This window comes from Chrysemys picta, chromosome 3 (assembly GCF_011386835.1).
Source record: "Chrysemys picta bellii isolate R12L10 chromosome 3, ASM1138683v2, whole genome shotgun sequence".
Classification (NCBI taxonomy): Eukaryota; Metazoa; Chordata; order Testudines; family Emydidae; genus Chrysemys; species Chrysemys picta.
The window spans coordinates 176588756-176609283 of record NC_088793.1 but is presented as its reverse complement, the minus strand read 5'-3'; the positions used below and the strand labels follow the sequence as shown (position 1 = coordinate 176609283).

The 20528-nt window shown below is 41.4% G+C and overlaps 1 protein-coding gene and 1 long non-coding RNA gene across 6 annotated transcripts in view; one reads left to right on the top strand and one right to left on the bottom strand.

The window, feature by feature from the left end:
• The window catches only part of TTC7A (tetratricopeptide repeat domain 7A), a 280895-nt gene that overhangs the window by 161216 nt on the left and 99151 nt on the right, over positions 1 to 20528 (bottom strand). For 3 of the 5 annotated variants that reach the window (XM_065589566.1, XM_065589568.1, XM_065589570.1), the window contains 3 exons: positions 10004 to 10121; positions 5790 to 5834; positions 4156 to 4213 (listed from right to left, as the gene is read on the bottom strand). In XM_065589566.1, the coding sequence (XP_065445638.1) occupies positions 4156 to 4213; positions 5790 to 5834; positions 10004 to 10121 (221 nt within the window). The remainder of the gene's footprint in view (positions 1 to 4155; positions 4214 to 5789; positions 5835 to 10003; positions 10122 to 20528) is intronic. The other 2 variants (XM_005311464.5, XM_065589569.1) reach the window with 1 other exon arrangement.
• LOC135982530 (uncharacterized) lies at positions 119 to 19384 on the top strand. Its single transcript, XR_010599931.1, has 3 exons — positions 119 to 243; positions 14862 to 15021; positions 18363 to 19384. It is a non-coding gene; the product is annotated as an uncharacterized LOC135982530 (long non-coding RNA).

The window sequence follows — 20528 nt, the reverse complement described above, 5'->3', positions numbered from 1 at the left end:
TATCTGATGTTTGTCTAAAGACTTATCTGTTTCCTAGCTAGAGTTAAGATACCAGGAAAACAAGTCGTAGTCAGTGGGAAAGGTCAAAGAATAAAAATAAAGACAGTTAAAAAGCAAGGCAGCATAGCAATTACATGGAAATAGCACTGTCATGGAGTTACTACATGAGTCTAGGTACGTGTTACTTGAAAGAAGAGAGACTTGGTAAAAGTGGCAATTTCTTGCTCTTCAGATTACCATGTGGTGAGTATCCAGAGTCACATCTGCTGACTTTAGTAACAAAAATAAGTTTTTACTACTATATACTGTTACTGCTGCAGAGCCAGCATAGATGACAGCGAGTGAGATGGATTCTATTCTTTCTTGTGTAACATCAACAGAACTTTTTACTAAGATACAATTACAGAGTCAATTGGCACAAACTCCCTGAATACAAAGCAGTTGTCCAGGTGTAACCAAGGGCAGATTTTTGATCTGCAGAATCTCTATTATAGATGATAATGTGCAAGAAAAAAAGAATTCAGTCTGACTTAAAGACCTTGTGTTAAATTTAGAACCCCTGATGACACGTACTTTAAAACAGCTAAGATAGATCGAGTTTGTGAGACTAACAGTTAGGAAAAAATCTTTTTCCTTATAAACTTGAGATGCATTAAACTTGGAACCTCATAAGGTCATTCTTACAGTTAACTTTTCATAATAGATTTAAAACTCAATTTTTGTCTTGTTTTGTAATTTAAGAAAAAAGGTGATACTTCACAAAAGTTAGCTTTTAAATGTAGCCAGATGACCTGCTGCATTCTTGCTATTGTAGGAGTCATTTGGAAAGACAATTGCGGAGATAAAATTTTTTTTTAAGTACATCAGAAGCAGGAAGTCTACCAAACAATTGGTGAAGCCATTAGACAATCCAGATGCTAAAAGAGCATTCAAGGAAGATAAGGCCATTGTGGAAAAGCTAAGTGAATTCTTTGCATCTGTCTTCACTGCCAAGAATGTGAGGGAGATTCCCACACCTGAGCCATTTTTTTTAGTTGACAAATCTGAGGAACTGTCCCAGATTGAGGTTTCAAAGGAGGTGGTTTTGGAACAGATTGATAAATTAAATATGAATAAGTCACCAGAAAGACCTCAAGTATGAAATTGCAGAAATACTAATTGTGGTATGTAACCTATCACTTAAATCAATCTCTGTACCAGATGACTGGAGAATACCTAATGTAAAATAGGCTCCAGAGTGATCCTGGTGTGGTCAGATGTTGGCTGAGTGTGCGTTCATTTAGTGTGCTGTCCCAGCTCTGCGCAGGCAATTACAGGTCCATAAGCCTAACTTCAGTATTAGGCAAATTGGTTGAAACTATAGCAAAGAACAGAATTAGCAAACACAGATGAACACAATGTGCTGGGGAAGAGTCAACACAGCTTTTGTAAAGGAAATCATGCCTAACCAATCTACTAGCATTCTTTCAGGGTGTTAGCAAGCATGTGGACAAGGGTGATCCAGCTGATATAGTGTACCTGGACACTCAGAAAGACTTTGACGAGGTCCCTCATCAAAGGCTCTTAAGCAAAGTAAGCTGTCATGGGATAAGAGGGAAGGTCCTCTCATGGATTGGTAACTGGTTAAAAGATAGGAAACAAAGGTTAGAAATCAATGGTCAACTTTCACAATGGAGAGAGGTAAATAGTGGGGTGTTCCAAGGAACTGTACTGGGATCAGTGCTGTTCAACATATTCATAATGATTTGGAAATGCGGATGTACAGTGACGTGGCAAAATTTGCAGATGATACAAAATTAGTCAAGATAGCTAACTCCAAATCTCCAAAGAGTTACAAATGGATCTCACAAACGGGTGACAAAATGGAAGATGAAATTCAATGTTAAGAAGTGCAAAATAATGCACAGTGTAAAACATAATCCCACTATATGCATAAATTGATAGGGTCTAAATTAGTGGTTACCACTCAAGAAAGAGATCTTGGAGTCATTGTGGATAGTTCTCTGAAAACATCTGCTCAATGTCCAGTGGCAGTCAAAAAAACTAACAGAAAGGAACCATTAGGAAAGGGATTGATAGTAAGACAGAAAATATCATAATGCCACTTTATAAATCTATGGTAACCCCACACCTGAAATACTGTGTGCAGTTCTGGTTGCCCATCTCAAAAAAGATGTATTAAAATCAGAGAATTTACAGAGAAGGGCAACAAAAATGATTAGGGGAATGGAACAGCTTCCATGTGAGGAGAGATTAAAAAGACTGGGACTGTTCTGCTTAGAAAAGAGATGACTAAGCACAGATATGATAGAAGTCTGTAAAATGAATGATGTGGAAAAAGTGAATTGGGAAGTGTTATTTATCTCTTCACATAACACAAGAACCATGGATACCCAATTAAATTAATAGAGAGCAGCTTTAAAACAAAACATAAGGAAGTACTTCTTCACTCAATGTACAATCAACCTGTGGAATTCGTTTGCCAGGGGATGTTGTGAAGGCAAAAAGTATAAGTAGGTTAAAAAAAGAAATAGATAAGTTCATGGAATCATAGAATATTAGGGTAGAAGTCATCTAGTCCAACCCCCTGCTCAAAGCAGGACCAACACCAACTAAATCATCCCAGCCAGGGCTTTGTCAAGCCGGGCCTTAAAAACCTCTAAGGATGGAGATTCCACCACCTCCCTAGGTAACCCATTCCAGTGCTTCACCACCCTGCTAAGGAAACACTATTTCACAATATCCAACCTAGACCTCTCCCACTGCAACTTGAGACCATTGCTTCTTGTTCTGTCATCTGCCACCACTGAGAATAGCCAAGCTCCATCTTCTTTGGAACCCCCCCTTCAGGTACTTGAAGGCTGCTATCAAATCCCCCCCCCTTCTCTTCTGCAGACTAAACAAGCCCAGTTCCATCAGCCTCTCCTCATAAGTGATGTGCCCCAGCACCCTAATCATTTGTATTGCCCTCCGCTGGATTCTCTCCAATTTGTCCACATCCTTTCTGTAGTGGAGGAACCAAAACTGGACATAATATTCCAGGTGTGGCCTCACCAGTGCCGAATAGAGAGGAATAATCACTTCCCTCAATCTGCTGGCAATGCTCCTACTAATGCAGCCCAATATACCATTGGCCTTCTTGGCAACAAGGGCACACTGCTGACTCATATCCAGCTTCTTGTCCACTGTAATCCCCAGGTCCTTTTCTGCAGAACTGCTGCTTAGCCAGTCAGTCCCCAGCCTGTAGCGGTGCATGGGATTCTTCCTTCCTAAGAGCAGGACTCTGCACTTGTCCTTGTCAAACTTCATCAGATTTCTTTTGGCCCAATCCTCCAATTTGTCTAGGTGACTTTGGACCCTATCCCTACCCGCCAGCATATCTCTCTCCCTCCCCCAGCTTAGTGTCATCTGCGAACTTGCTAAGGGTGCAATTCATCCCATCATCCAAATCATTAATAAAGATGTTGAACAAAACCGGCCCCAGGACCGACCCCGGGGGCACTCTGCTTGATACTGGCTGCCAACTAGACATCGAGCCGTTGATCACTAACCATTGAGCCCGACAATCTAGCCAGCTTTCTGTCCACCTTATAGTCCATTCATCCAATCCATACTTCTTTAACTTACGGGCAAGAATACTGTGGGAGACTGTATCAAAAGCTTTGCTAAAGTCAAGATATATCACATCCACTGCTTTCCCCATATCCACAGAGCCAGTTATCTCATCATAGAAGGCAATCAGGTTGGTCAGGCATGACTTGCCCTTGGTGAATCCATGTTGACTGTTCCTGCTCAGCTTCCTCTCCTGCAAGTGCTTCAAATTGATGGATAGCTCCATCAATGGCTAATAGTCAAGATGGTTGGGGATGCAACCTCATGCTCTGAGTGTCCCTAAACCCCTAATTGCCGGAATCTGGGACTAGACCACAGGGGATGGATCACTTGATAACTGTCTCGAACACTGTTGGAAGATAGGCTATTGGGCTAGATATACCATTGGTCTGACCCAATATGCCTCTTCTTATGTATTATATTAAAAACTGAGATGTTGAAACTTTTTGAAGAGCATATATATATTTTTAAAAGAACTAAAGAACTAATTTGGATTCATCCAAAGAGCAAAAGCAAACAGCAGCTAGTCAGGCTCTTTCTCACCTCTCCAAAGTATGAAGGGCTTTCTTGTGCAATGTGTCTTGAGAACATTTCAGGGTAGCTGCAGGACAAGACACATATGATTATTTAACAGTTAGACAGAGAGCACTTTCAATACATTTTAAAATGTTAGCATACAATAGCAGAAGGATATTAGCACTTATATGTAAGGGTGTGAGAAACCCAGTTTTGTTTTTGGAAAAAAATGACAACAAAGACATTTTTTAAAAATATTTGTTGGTTTTTTCAAGGAATTCCCCCTCCCTCTGTTAAAAAAAAAAAAAAGCTTCTCTGTGACTCTGAAATGTTTTCTTTAACATAATACACATAATTTAAAGGCTTTTTAAAACTAGAAACATCAGAGCCAGACTCTTGGCCCTAGGTGTTTGGTGCTAACAGCGCCCAAAGCCCCTGGAAAGCTACCCTAATGGGGCAGCTAACTAGGTAATGCCCTCACTAAGGTATACCCAGCTCTCCACCACCTTCTATCCACTTCACACAGGGAGTGTGCCAGGCTGAAGAGAGGGAATGTCAGGGGTAGAGCTCATGGTGCTCTGCCAGATTCTTGGCCAGCACAGCAGGCTTTCTGGCCAAGCTGCTCCAAGTTATGCTAAGCATGGTTTTGGTCCCCAGTTGCCTCCTGTGCGCTCTCTTCAGCAGTGCCAAGTGTGAACTCAGCACAGATAAGGATCTGACTCATTGGGCTCTAATTTCTATCTGTAAAGTAATTCTAAAAAAAGTAGAATGGACGTGTTCTAGATTCTTGATATGCCAGTTAGGAAATGATAAACTTAAGGATCATTCTAGGACCCTAGAATAGAGGGCTGTGGGAATGGATAGAAGGGTACGACTTATGGATGTAATTCATTGTTATTGGATACTGAATAGAGGGGTATGCAATTGTTACGGAGGCTTGGTTTTCTAGAACCTAAAAACATCTGCCAAGTGGGCTGGGCATCTGATAGCATTGTTCTGTATTAAGCAGGCTAGCTCATATTGCTTTTCAGTCTTCACAATTCACAAGGAGGTTATTTGTTATTCTACATGCTGCTGATCAATACTGCAAAGAGGAGATTAGTGTTTAGTGAAGACCAAACATCAATGTATGAGTTTATCTGACTTAACATGCCTCAAGTTGATAGAAGTGGCAGGAACAAGTGACATAATGCAAGGAAAACACATTATTCTTTGAAAGTAAAGTAAAATACAAGCACTTTAAAGAGTTAAGTAGAAAAACAGAGAATTCATGCCCAAAAAATGTGGGTAAACAGTTTCTTCAGATTCTCTAAGATCAAACGTGCCATTGAATGAAAAGCAGAACACCAGTAAGTTTGGTAATACTGCGAAGTCAGACATTTTCTATGCCAATGTGGTTAGAAAATAAAGCTGCAATGATAAATTAAGTTCTTTTTAACATCCATTTCAATCTGGAGTGGTATCTGTTAGTCTTCAACACCCAAAAAATTACAGAAAGATCAACCAGTGATTATGCCATAAAACATCTTGAAAGGCAGAGACGTGATAAGAAAATTGAAGCCCCCTTCTTCTTTTTTTATTTTTACTAACCAGATAAGCTAGTGGTTAGTAAAAATAAAACACAAAATGAACAGTTTAAAGAAATGACTGGAACACTTCACCCTGGATAGACCTCTCCAGACAGACTGAAACTTCAGGTCCACTACCTGATGTTGTAAGTAAAGACAGAAAAGAAAAGAAAAGAAAAGAAACAGAGAAAAAATTAAAAAACTCAACAATAATGCAAAATTGCTGGTGAAACATGAAAAATGATCTCATAATGGCTATAAGCATCTACCCAGGAAAAAGAAGTCTTCGTACTTAATGCTACTGATTATACATCTCTTAGAAAAACCACCAAATATTGTGGCCAAGTTGCTAGAAATGCTAATCCAAGAAGGCAGAGAAAAGTGTGACAAGGAGGAATTTTGCTATTTGTTATATATATATATATATTCAAACAATGAAAATAAAATGAAAAACTCTATAGAATTTATCAGGTGGAATCATCCTAAACTTCTGATTTCTGGCTATTCAGCACACTATTTATACCTCATTTAAAAAGTAGTATAATACCTAAAATATATTGGGGGAGTTCAGAAATTCTTCCATAAGCATCAACCTCACATTTAGCTAACTGAGAAAGAAGGATTGCTGTCTCAGCTATCCAATGACACTTAGTGGAACTCTTGAAGATTATGGTTCTGCTCTTCAGCGGTTGCAAATTGGTGTAGCTCTATTGTCTTCAGTATAATTATGCTAATCATACAAGCTGGAAATCTGGCCCTAAATCTCTGCCTTTGCATCCAACTACCATAAGCATGCTGAGATATGTGGGGACAATGAGGACTTTTGATCAGAACATACCATGCTTCTTTTATTCAACGAGAGACTTTACAGAAAGGGACTAAACTTCCAAAAACTATTGGAAGATGGTTTTGAAGAGACCTGACAGATTACAAACTGATAATACAACTATCACAGTCTCAGTGGAAATGCAGCTTGATTTAATTAAGCCACATGAGATAAATCACATAAATCAATGAGAGTTAGGTGCCTTAATACTTTTGAGGATCTGGACCTTAAGAGCTTAAGTGTTACTGAAAATCAATGGGATTTAGGCTCCCAAATGCTAGATTTTCAAAAGGTGTTCTGGCATCTAAACATTTTTGAAAATCTGGTGCAAAGTCACTTTTGAAAATGGGAATTAAGCTCCTTAGGCCTTAGTTCAGTGCAACTTATGCTGCAGCCCAAATTCTTATCATATATCAAATATGAAAGAATGTGGTTTGATTATTGATCTACAAATTAGGAGTGGTTCACTAATAAGCAATGCCTACAGCTTTCTCATATTAGCTTGTGCCCTGAATATACTAACTGTATGCAGTTCTTATGGCTAGCTAGAGAAACATTTTCCCTTCCATTCCTGATTTGATACATTGTATCCAAAGTTCCAATCACATTCTCTGAATGGGCGGAAGCCAGGGAATATTTAAGGATTAGCTGAGGAATGTCGGGGGCAGGTATGATGAGTACTTGCATTTCACAATATATTCTGTACTTGCAGATTTTTCCCCTTGCCAGGCCTTAGTTAAACTCAGCCTACCTTCCCTTGTCTTATATGAATTCTGTATGAGACCCAAGGGAGACAAAGTTGGCACTATAGACAGTGACAAAACTGGAATAGCAAGGGGGGGGGGGAGATACACTGTTAAAAATGCTCCAACCTATCACAGATTTTAGCCATAAAAAAACAACCTAGAGAAGAAATAGATGTGCTGGAGCAATGAACCATCTGTGTTCCTGAGAATGAAGGAGAAATGAAGGCATCCTCTACTGAGGACAACACATCCCTCAGCTGCTTCAGTGAGATTTAGTTCAACAACACATAAGCAGATACCTTATGAGAACAAGGGAGCCACATAATAATTGTGTGGTGAGCAATCTTGTCTTATCAGGAGGGTAGCTCTTATATGTATAAAGGGACTTTTTTGAAGATTATTCAAAAAAGGCCAGAAAATGTTTTAATGATATTCAATATGATTCTCTCATCCCACTCCTGCAAAGAAACAGTCATGCTGTAAAGCAGAAAGTGTCACAAAGCAAAAGGTTTAGTTTTGAATATTCTATGTCTCTATCTCACTGGATATTGCTAACTATTGATAAAGTACGAATTAAAAAGAGAAAGCCTAATCTTAGTCAGAAAATGTCTTACATTCTAATGAACTTTCTAACAAAAGTTGTCAAGTGGCTTTGAAACAATTTATTAATTAGCACTGAGTGTGCTGTACCAATCAGAAGTCAATTTAAATGGAAAGTTATGGAAGTTAACATATATACACAGATATTTGTGTGATTGTATCTGACATTGTGAATGTGTTTGTACACACGAGAATACACACACACACAAAATCTTTCACAATATGAAATATAGGGTTTATATTGGGGGTTGATTCTCCTCCTTTCACCCCCATCAACTTCTACATCATTTCTATGATAAATATTTTATTCTTCCTATAACAACAACAACAACAAAATCTTCTTCAGTACAGATTTGGGTTTTTGGGATAAAATGCCAGATATTCATGTACTTGGAAACAAGTATGTTTTAAAGGGATTTAATCCATTTTATTAAAATAAGATAATCTCAACGAGGAAAGCACAGTCTCTAGTTTCTCTTAAAGAATTTGCCAGACACCTCCACTAAACAGTTGGCCCTGCCTAGTTTAACACGAAAAATATGAGGTCTGAAAGGCAGAAACTCCACTATTTCATGATGAAATTCAGAGGCTAAATTGGACACAAGTGCAGAGCTGCTGTAGTGAAGGTTAAGTGTTTTTTTAATAAATGAGATTGTTGTAGGTCAGAACATTCCTGAACCCTGTTAACCTCTTGAAAACTCAGAGAAGACACAGTTCCAGAAGAGAAAGCATTAAAACTCACACTAAAGCTCCTTAAATACTTTGATCATTACAGTGGAGTCCAACAGACTCCTCTACAACTTCATTTATCAGAAACCCTTTAATAAAGTTCCATTACCGAGGATAATCATTTTACTATTTATTTATTAACATATTTAAAAAGTCCATCTGAAAATAGACTCTGGGATCTTGTACAATCGTAGAGACAATTAAACAAAATCTGGGCACGATGCCTGAGGAAGAAGGCCATTATGTAGGACTCAAATGTTTTAAAGGACTTTAGAAAATAAGAGAAAGTTCAAGTTGTTTCCAAGAGCAACTGCTTTGGGGCAGTGAAACAGAGAAGAAACTGTGTTATATATTACCAACCACTTTGGAGAGGCACTTCTCAGAGTAGCTGCCCACTGGATCAGATATGGTTGCTTGGAGACTCACAGTGACTTCTACTAATGAAGAGCACAAATATATTTGATCAAGTTGCTCTGCTGTGGGGAAGCATGCAGCAGTACTACCCTCATTGACAGCACGGAAGATAGAGCTTTTCTGTGATCTGAACTACTGCCCACAGAGACAGTAAACAAATGGGCCTAAACCTAAGCAAAAGTGGGTGATGGTGCATTAATGGGCATGGCCAGGTTGATCAGAATGCCTGCTGATTCAGCAACTACTCAAGCAGGTTTGTGTTGGAACATTAGTATTGGCGTCCGAGAGTAAATTAAGCTGCTCCTAGATGTGAGCGTGATGGAAAACAGAATTAAAAGCCTTTCCTGCACTCCATGCAATGGGTGTTAGAGCACGTCACACCTCCATGTGCCAAGCTTGCAGAGCCTACTGAGAACTAAAACATAATGCTTGGTGCTTGCATAACTCTTTTCCCGTTCAAAGCTCTGTACAAACATTACCTAGTTCACTTTCACTGTGCCTCAGAGGAGTAGATAAGTATTATTTTAATGATAGAGAAACAGAGACACAGAGCGGTTAAATGACTTGCTCAAATCCACAGGGGGAATCAGTGTTAAGCCAGGAGTTGAACTCAGGAGTTCCTGTTTTCCTTTGTGATTTATGAATGTGAAAATAGATGGAAAGTCAGGCTTTATTATGTAAATAAATGAACTCTTGAGAAAAAATTATTACACGTTTAATTCAAACACCTCAACACTTGTTGGCCATGGCAAATGGACCTTCTCCCCAAATGAATAGGAAATCTGAGCAGTTTGTGTTTGTACTTCAGCATAAAAATTCCATGTAGCCTATCAAAGCAGATGTTGTTCAGAAAGCAAGTGAATATTCCCCAGTAGTTTAGGAGTTTGATTATTTTCCATGATCAGCCAAAGTTTCAACAATGTCTTTAATACGTTGCTTACACTGAAGACTCAGAATAGCTGCTTTATGCACAATATTTGATCAATCTTTACCATCAGTAGCTTGAAGACTGTATGTCAGACCCAAGGCAAGATACCCCTTAGCTAGGAACTCTCCAGCATCCTCTCCTAGATCTATCACCATCTTGGCGAAACGTTCCCCTTCCTCCAGCTGTAGGGAAAAGATAGGATGGAAAAAAAAAAAAAAACAAGTTACTTGCATCATGCCCACTCCAAAAAGATTACACAGTAACAACGACCTTGTGTGCTGTTACAAATGACCAGAGAGCTGTTAGCGTAAAGAGTCTCTGTAATCACAATTCAACACAATTTTATACAGATTAATAGTAAGCAGGAGATATAGGGTCAGATTATCCACAGAGCCCAGCACACACAAACGGAGTCAAATTTTCAGAACAGCTCTGCTCCCAGTAAGGCCACAAAATAAGTGGTCAGATTTCAGAAGCGTGGTGCAGCCTGGGACTGCTGCACCACATAACGGAGCCCCCATAACTCTCCAGCCTGGGCTGTCTCTCACAATGCTTTGCTAGTGACAAGCAGCAAATCCCTTCAGGTGCTGTGACTACTCAGCATAACAGGATGTGGAGACCCACATCCAGCTAGACTGCACGAATGCTCCCAGAGCCATTCATGAATCACACAGAGAAAGGCACAGCCAAATGCCTCCAGCTCCCAGCAGTGTACCTCAGGAATATACCGTCTTGCACTGCTCAAGACGAGCAGTGCAAATTTATTAGTTGGTTCACCACTTCATCAATGAAAAGTAGATATATATTAACCTTTGCAAACCTGAGCAAATTTACCACACACTTCAGGCAAACTCACTGGTAAAGATAAACAGTAAAACAAATGTATTGACTACAGAAGATAGATTTTAAGTGATTATAAGCGATAGGCAAAAAGTCAGTTACCAAAATAAAAAATATATAAGCACACAGTCTAAAGTCTCAACCCTATTAGACTGGGCAATATCTAGATTAAGCAGTTTTTCTCACCCCACTGCAGTCCTTAAATATACAGGTTTGTCCCTTAACCTGGGCCAGTCTCTTCTATTGGAGTCTTAATTGTTCTTCTCCGTGTGTCTTTGTCGCTTGCAGCATAGGTGGGGGCAGGAGAAAGGTCCAGCATGTGGCCCCTGTGTTCTGTTTTATACCCTTAGTCCATCTGCTTGGAGAACACAAGTCCAGGCATGTCTGGTGGGCAGTGCTGAGTCCCCAGGCAAAGTTGAGCAATTCCCCTGGGGTGGTCTTATGCAGGTGAGTCATTGCATTGTAGCTCCCTTGCTGGACAATGGCTGGTGATGTCTGTTCAGCAGCACCCACCCAGGTATTGGTTACCTCCCTTGTCGTTGTCTCTGTAGACCTAGTATCTGGGTGCCTCCCAAACCCACTGCGTATTTTAGTGAAAACCATACAACTCAATTCTTATAATTTCATATGCATTGATGTTGCACATATTTAGATAGAACAAGGTCTTTCAGCAGATCATAACCTTTCCCCTGATACCTCACATGGCCTGCTTTATATGCAATATCACAATTATATACAGATGAGGAATATGGGGGTTACAAAACACTCCCCCAAGGTATAGTAAGTCTCATTCAGGTCATCTGAAAATCTGTCTGGGTCACTGGGAGCTGAGCACTTGTGTAATGGAGTGTACAAACCCCACACCGGGCCCAAAAGGTTTAAAGGATAATACTAGACCCAGGTAGCCCCACCCTTCCAGACCTGCAGTGCATGATCCAACTGGAGAGGAAGCTTAAAAGGGAGCAACCCAGCTCAGAAGTGGGAGGCTGGAGAGGAAGACAGACCTACCCTGATGAAGACAGCACCTACCAAGGGTGCTGAAGAAGCCCCTGCTGTGAGGAACAGGACTGCAGGCTGAGCCTGTTGGGGCTGAAGGTTTAGTTATGTTACATTGGACTTGGAGCCATGGGCAGAGACGGATGGCAGGAAGTGCCCCGGGAGGATAACTTGTGCTGAACACTGAGTGACTCTCATAGGGCCCTAGGTCAGAGCCCGGTGGAGTGGGAAGGCCTGGGTTCCCCTATCAACTGCCCTTGTTGCAGGAGGGACATAAGCCTCATTCCCCCCCATTCCCCTTCTGGTAAGAAAAGGGCAAGGACACTGAAAACCCAAGGGGAAGCAAAGGCCATACACAGGTGTGGAACTGTACTGAAAGGCCTTCCTGCTGGGAGGCGAGGCTGGATACTGGGCACACTACCTACCAGACCCCACCTGGCCCTCCGAGAACTCTATCACAACCTGAAATAGTGATTGTGAGTGATTGAAAATTTGGTCTTAAGCCACTATTTCAATTACAAGGCATTCTTCAGCTTCACTTTACTGTTGTGAAACTACAGCTGCACCTAACTATTCTAATCGGGATAGTAATACTTATTACCTCCAGTGGTGGAGCTCATATGGGAATGGGGTGGGGGGAACTACCCCCTGACCCCAGCTGGTCTTTACAAGTACGTTTGTGCCTTTTCAAGCATATTATACAATTGATAAAAGGTGGTGTACAGCATAAATTTTCCCACAGAGCTGGAGACAGACCCCACTCTGCACTTAACTTTGTCCCATAGGCCTGGGCTGGCTTCTCACTCTGGGGGCTGCAACATGGCATTCACATCTGGTCTGGCCGCCCATCTGTCATGACAGAGGGGTGGCCATGCTAAACCTGAATGGCTATGATGCCAGGTTGTAACACCTGGAATGGGAAGCAGGGTCCAGCCCTGCAGGGGCAGGAACCAGTGCTGCTGGGTGAGTGCAGGGTGGCCTTCCTCTACCACCCACCACTAATGACCCAAACACCAGGTGCATAACCTGACTCCACACTGCTTACTTCCTTCGTAAAGAAAGATCTTTGAGATCCACAGATGACAAGTGTGCTACATAAGAGTTATTCATTATTAATTATTGTAATCTACACTAATTGGTAGGGATGGGAGATGACTCTCAGTGTAGACATGAGATGTGTGGATTTGCACATGCATGGAGCAGTGGCACCATTGAGAGTATCTAGACCTGGTCTAGGGTGTTACTGGCTGCCAGCAGAGATGTGAGGAGGTTACCTGGTGCTCTTGCATTAGCCATTAGGACCAAGGCATTCTGTACTCCCCTGCCCTGTACTCAGCACAGTAGCAGAACCCCACACTCCATTTTCAGTGTAGATTTGCCATTTACACTACGCGCAGCTCAGTGAAGTTCTGCTATAATATAAATGTGATGCACTTCCTTTATGTAAGGGGGAAATGAGAAGGATTCTCTTCTGTTCCAACTTCCTTGCTCCTACCCTAGTAAAGATACAAACTTTCCTCTGAAGTGTTTGTATTTGCAAACAACAACTGAGGGAAGTTCCTGTTTTAATCAGAAGGTTTCCCGTCAAAATACAACTCACAGATTGAAAGAATGTCACAACTATGCTAATTCATGTCTTGCCTTGTCAATAGGAGATGGCCTGGAGAAGAATTCTCTTGCCTCCTTCCATTTGCTTGATTTTTGTTTACCCCACTGCCCCCATACAAATGCCCTGCACACAGTTTACCACCCCTGCTACATGAGGGTTGGACCAGGGTTCCCTGACAGTTCATAATCCCAGGTTAGCCTGGTAGGGTAGCTGAAGAGTGAGTATGTCTCTTTGCAAAGAAGAAAAATTAAAGGACCCACAGATAAATGGGTGCCAATTTGCCCAAAGTTCCAGATTGTTTGGAACCAGAGTTCTGGTTCAGGCCCAGCTGTGCTTTAAATAGTGAAACACTTCTTCATTGTCCAAAGTTTGTAACATGAAAAAAGAAAGCGGCAGGGGAAGGAGAAGCACCTTTGGGACATTATGACATAGGCCTGGTCTATACAAGAAAGTATATAGTTATACTGGTATAACCACCTCCCATTTGGACACTATTATTCCAACAGAAAAATGATATTTTTTGTTTGGCAGTTTAGCAACCTAATGATTTCAGCTAAATTTAAAAAAACGGGGGTAGGGATGTCTTATAACAAGGTAAGTGTCTACACAGAGGTTATACCACTATAACTATATTCATATTTTGGCTTATACAAAAAAAAAACCCCTTCCAATGTAGATAAGGCCTTACTGGATAGAGGTCACAGACTGACAGATGTTATAGGAGGTTAAAGTGCATTTTATCTTGTTTAAATATTTGCCACTGGGCAGGCACCAATTACATGTTTTCAAACAAGAATGCCGGGCCTCTTGGCTATTTACATACAGCTGTACCACAAGTTTGCCTGTTCATAAGCGTTTGTGGGCGTGTGTTTCCTTGTATTTGTCAACATCTGCTTTTGCTGTGCAATCTTTTCTGTGAAAACCTCAGAGCAGTTTTACTTCCTCTGTTAAAATGAAAAAATATGGAAAACAAAGCACTCTTGCCCTCCCCCTGGGCTAAGCACACTGTCACACCCAAACTCTACTGCCCCAATGCCAGAAAGCTTCAAGTTCAGAACCCAAATTTTGATCCAACATGTTGCACTGCTTCTAGACCACTAGGCCAGCTATGTTTTGTATTTTAAGGGTCCAATGCTACAAGTGCTGTGCACCTTCAAATAGTACAGATTTTAATGGGAATTGAGGTCACTCAGCACCTCACAGGCTCAGGGTCTAAGATGGCAAATACTTAGGTCCATCTTTCCTATTCTAGCACAGAGACCATTCTGCCATTTTGGAGAAGCTGCGCAGCTGCAAAGCTAACTGGTAGTTTCACTGATCACAGACTGGAGACTAATGAAAACATAAAACACAGGTGCCAGTAAAATCAGAATGTAAAAGACAGCTACTAATCATAAAGGACTTGGCATTGTTATTGGTTATTTTCCAAAATCATCAGTCAATCCTTTTAAAATACAGTTTCCTTAACTGTCCTTAGAAAGGATCAAGATTGTGGACAGAAAACACTTCACTACCGGCCAGAGCGTCGGGCAGCGATCAATCCCGGCGACTCCTGTACTCCTGCTCGGCGAGAGGCACAGGCAGAGTCGACGGGGGAGCGGCAGCAGTCAACTCACCATAGTGAAGACACCGCCACAGTAAGTAGATCTAAGTACGTCGACTTCAGCTACGTTATTCATGTAGCTAAAGTTGCGTAACTTAGATCAATCCCCCCATAGTGTAGACCAGGCCTAAATTTCTAAGGTTAGAGAAAGAGCTGTGGCTAACCCTTGAAAGCCCCAGAATATGCCTCATTAGCGTACAGGATAGACTGCACATCCTGTCAGCACCAATCAACAGTGTCAGCTCTGGTTAAGAGCCAGATAGCAGACTGTTATTGGAAAGATCCTGCTTGGGACCTCTGTTTATAAATTTGGGGGGAAGGTTTGAAGGTTTTGTTTGGAATTGAACCATTCTTGAGACAAACATTAAAGACTTAATTGAAATGCATTTTCTTAGTATTCAGCCTTGTCAGATCTCAGCAGTTTAGTATCTCCTTAAAATCCAGAGAAGTCTCTTGCAATGAAGCAAAGCCTGCCAGAAATGTACCAGCAGACCAGGAATTTTCATTCTGCTTATGAACAGAAATTATTTCAGTTAATACACAATTCTACCAGGGATTTTTTAGTTGTCTGATTTGAAGATATTTAGCTGTTATATACTAAATTAAAATTATATGTTATTACCAGAAGAATTAATATTTAGCAGTTCATACAAACACAAGAAAATATTTATTGAAAATGCAAATATGAAATAAGGATACTAAGTTAAAAAGCGAAGAAGCAATCTCCATTCTTTGCATAGATCAGTGGTTTTCAACATTTTTTATTTGCGGACCCCTAAAAAATTTCAAATGGCAGTGTGGACTCCTTTGGAAATCTTAGACATAATTCTAAGTTCTAAGAAAATCACTGTTCTATGGTAACGACAACCTTTTGCGGACCCCTTAGACATAGTTTGCAGACCACAGGTTGAAAACTGCTGGCATAGATCATTCACTAGTTATAGAGAGCCATAGAGCCACACCTTTGGCCAGTCTGTGCCTGCTAGGTCTAGACAGAGATGCTCTCTTTTTCTGTATATTTAGAAGAGCAGGCTTAACACCAAAGGCACTTTGTCTGATTCAAAGCCTATTGAAGTCAATAGGAAGATTCCCATTGACTTCAACAGGGCTTGAATCAGGTCCTAAAAGTTCCTGTTATACTGGAAAGACTGGGGTCCTCTCTCTTTAACCCCCCAGTCCAGCAAAAGCACATTCTTAACTTTAAGTACATGAGCAGTCCTGCTGCCTGTATACTTAAGTGTAAGCATATGCTTAAGGGTTTTGGTGGACTGGGCCCAAAGTGAATAGAAGCAAAAAATATCCCAGCACTCATCATGAGAAAAAAATTAGCCCCCTGAAGAAGTAATAATTTGGGTGAATTCTTCTGCCCTCTGGGACCTTATGCAAGACACCTTACCTCACCTACCAGGAGAGACATACCTCACCATAGAGAGCTATACTTTTACACATCCACTTTCTCTCATTCATACTCTCCTTCACGCTCTTCATTTCTTCTTTCCTTCTTATTACTCTGATGTTAACACCACATCAAAAATACCCAGGGACAACTGTGCAGTAGGTAAATACCTTATCAATTGTGGAGTTTGTGAAATGAACAGATTTTAAGGAGGGCTATGATAAAGAGGGATGCGCCTTGAAGCACAATGACAGGGGGAGGGGTTAAAAGGATGAAAGAAGCTCCAAAAATGAGACTAGAAGGAATAAAAGAAATAGTTAGGAGATATGACTGGGTGGAATTTAAGGATTAAGGGAGCTAATAAGAGGAGTGGACAACAGAGATGTGTGAAGACAGTCTTGCCAAGCCCTGAAGAGGAGAACAAGAAGCTTGCATTTGATGTAGGAAAGAACCAGGAAAAAGGATGAGGCAGAGGAAGAGGAAGAGCCAGATAAGGGATTCTATGGGGGAGACATGGGGAGAAGAGCAAAAAGGAAGATGATCTCAGCTGCAGTAGTCTAAATGAAATGATGGGCTAGGAGCTGAGATGCAGACATTTTAGCTTCTGATTTCCTTATGAACTGGTCACTATACATATTTGCTATTCAGGGTGTATGACTGGCCACGTATATCAGCTGGCATTGTTTCCTTTCCCTAACTAGATGACCTACGTTTTATAAATAGGAGGCACACCATTCATTTTTCCTGCTTGCAAGTTATCCAGGACCATTTGTAAATATTTATTCAGACAAGTATTAATGGCATCTTGGCTTTCTACAGAGATTCCTGCAAATACAAACGTGGTCACCCGAAGGCTGCTTTGAGAATAAAGGGACTTGCAAACTCCAGCAAAGCTAATCGGCTGGTTATATTCACAAGAACATTCACAAATCCTTTTTTTGCACTGTTCAGCCATTGCCACTCCTGCTGTGACTGCCACCCACCCCCCTCTCCCCAATTCTTAGAGAGCCTGAAAACCTGCAAACCTTTCATTCACATCAACATTCACTAGGCCTCAGCTCTCAAACACAAATGTTTCCTAATGTGCCTGCATTCCAGGTGGAGAACTCACTCACTACAGATTTTACAGATATGCCAGCTGTCACTCTGGGCTTGTCTAAACAAACCCTTAGTTTGTGACAAGCGGAAGCGTGACTCTATCCCACACTAGCGTGTTGTGCACTAAGTGTCCATGTGGACCCTGTGGTGGTGCACTAGCAATTCCCTAGAGTGCTCTGACCTACCCCACTTTGAAAGGGGAGCAGATCAAAGCACCCTAAGGAACTTTTAGTGTGTGGAAGCATGGTTCACATGGACACTTAGTGCACAGCAAGCTAGTGCAGGATACATCCACACCCTGGTCTGCCATGAACTAAGTGTTCACGCTGACAAGCCCTCGGTTAGAAGGATCCAAGAGAGACAACAGCTGCAGCAGGATTAGGTGGCAGATGGGGTTGGGGATAAATCATGAACCAACCATTTCCTCTAAGCTGTCAAGGATCATGGGACCAAGAGTGTAGCGCTTTAGTACAACTGAAAACTAATCTAATGGAGACATAATTAATTTCAAATGGGGCCCAATACTAGGGTCACAAACCCTGGGGTGGACCCTTTGGTTCAACCATTTGGTTGCAGGCTATAGCTGGTGCCAGCAAGCCTGGAGATATAGAATCTGACCACAGCTCCTCAAGGGGCAGGAACTGGGCATTCTTTTGGGTTTGGAAAATGCATAGCCCATTATGGGCATTACCAAAAGCAAACTAATAATAGTGAATCCTAGCTCTAAGAACATGCTACGGGCGATGAGAGGTTAAACATTTCAGGTGTGGAACCTCAATGTGACACCTGGTAAAGAAAAAAAAATCCTTGGGCATCAGCTTACAGGCAACAGCCTGAATGTAATTTAATTTCTTTCCTCCTCCTCCTCTTTTTATTTTTAGTTCTCTCAGAAGCAAGTGGAATCTAAGCCTGAAATCTGTTCTGACACAGCCTCAAAGCTTCCCAGAAATGAGAGACAGACACAGATACACAGAGCCTCTTCTGCATGCTCCATGTTGAATAGGGAAAGAAGAGAGCAACAGCAGCAGAATAGGACTACAGACTGCAGGGTGGAGCCCAAGAAGCTGAAAAATGACATGAGGTTAAAAACAAAGATACCCAAAGCTACATTAAAGCACTGCTAATTCTCACACTGCATTATTTCATTATTTGTCAGAGGGAGTTTGGATGACTGGCTAACTCCTCCTCTAGGCCACAGGGAAGCATACACAGCTCTCAGAAAAATGTGTTACCAAGCTGTGAACTGCCACTGATGATATAATAATCTGGGTTATTCCCCCGCACCCCCCGCATCCTCTTTGATGGAAGGTGAACAGTTGTTAGTAGCATAAACCTGAGAGCTGTTTTCCCTGAAATAGAGAGTGCCTGTTCCAGCAAACCAGGTTATTTGACCAGAGCTTTTGGTGTGTACTTGAGCCAAGCCCATGGGCACACTGACAAGGGTGAGGGAACAGCAGATGCTGTCTCCTGGCATACAGCCACCCATCTGGTTTTTAACTGGCTCAACTTATTTATCAAAAGGTTGAAGCCCCACCACACTGAATCTGCATTCATAAACAGGCACTGCTGCTCCCACAGGTACTGGGGACAGGCAGGCAAAGTGATGGCCTAGAGCAGTAGGATGAGGACAGCTTTACAGATGAAAACAAGGATAGTGGCAGGTACAGTCGCATTAGACTAGGGCAACAGACTAGAGAAGCATCTAATAGGATGGGAAAAGTTGGGACATTTCAAACAATCTCACCGTTGCTTTGGTCTTTAATTTTAATTGTAACAAGAATAGGACTGGGGTTTTTTATGATTATTAAATTTCTGTATTGGATTTTAGGCAGGGATACAATTATTCAATCAATTCAAAGAAGAGGGGATGTTGCAGCCAAAAGAGAGAAAAAAGAAATAAAAAGCAAACAGTGGACAAAGAGGCAAAGAGAAGAAAAGAAAAAGTGAATGAGAGGAGGCCTATGGGGTGTTCAGTGACTAACAGACAAAGTGGAAGTAGAATACAGGGGTTTGCAGCATACAGAATGGCTCACTGATTACACATGACAAGAAACTAAGCCCATATGTTTTAAACTTGGTTGAATCTGTTAAGTATTTTGTGCCACCCTTTCCAAAGCTGCCAAATTACATGGCGCCCAAGTCCAGCCCTCTGCATGGGGCTCTTGAGGTCTTACCTTTCTGCAGTATTAGCTGTTCAGTCACCAGGGAGGCACATAGAAGCTAGCATTCTTGGTAGTCCCTGGCATTGAGAGACCTTGGGCTTGTCTGCATTACCTGCTGGATCAATGGGCAGCGATCGATCCAGTGGGGGTTGATTTACTGCGTCTAGTCTAGACACGATAAATTGACTGCTGAGCGCTCTCCTGTCGACTCCGGTACTCCATAAGGGCAAGAGGCACAGGCGGAGTCGACGGGAGAGAGTCAGCCGTCGACTTACCGCAGTGAAGATATCGCAGTAAGTAGCTCTAAGTACGACGACTTCAGCTACGTTATTCACGTGGCTGAAGTTGCATAACTTAGATTGATTCCCCCTTCCCCCCACAGTGTAGACCAGGCTTTTGAAATTGCTCCAGTATGAACAGCTGTGGCATGAGTGGGAACCATCATTTAGAACAGTGGTTCTCAACCTTTCTAGACTACCGTACCTCTTTCAGGAGACTGATTTGTTTTTCGTACCCCCAAGTTTCGCCTCACTTAAAACTACTTGCTTACAAAATCAGACATAAAAATACACAAGTGTTGTAGCACACTATTACAGAAACATTGCTTCCTTTCTCATTTTGACCACATAATTCTAAAATAAATCAATTGGAATATAAATACTGTACTTACATATCAGTGTATAGTATACAGAGCAGAATAAACAAGTTATTGTCTGTATGAAATTTTAGTTTGTACTCACTTCACTAGTGCTTTTTATGTAGCCTATTGTAAAACTAGGCAACTATCTAGATGAGTTGATGTACCACCTGGAAGATCTCTGTGTACCCAAGGTTGTGAACCACTGGTTTAGAGGGTAGGGAAAATTCTGGAACAATTCTTTACCC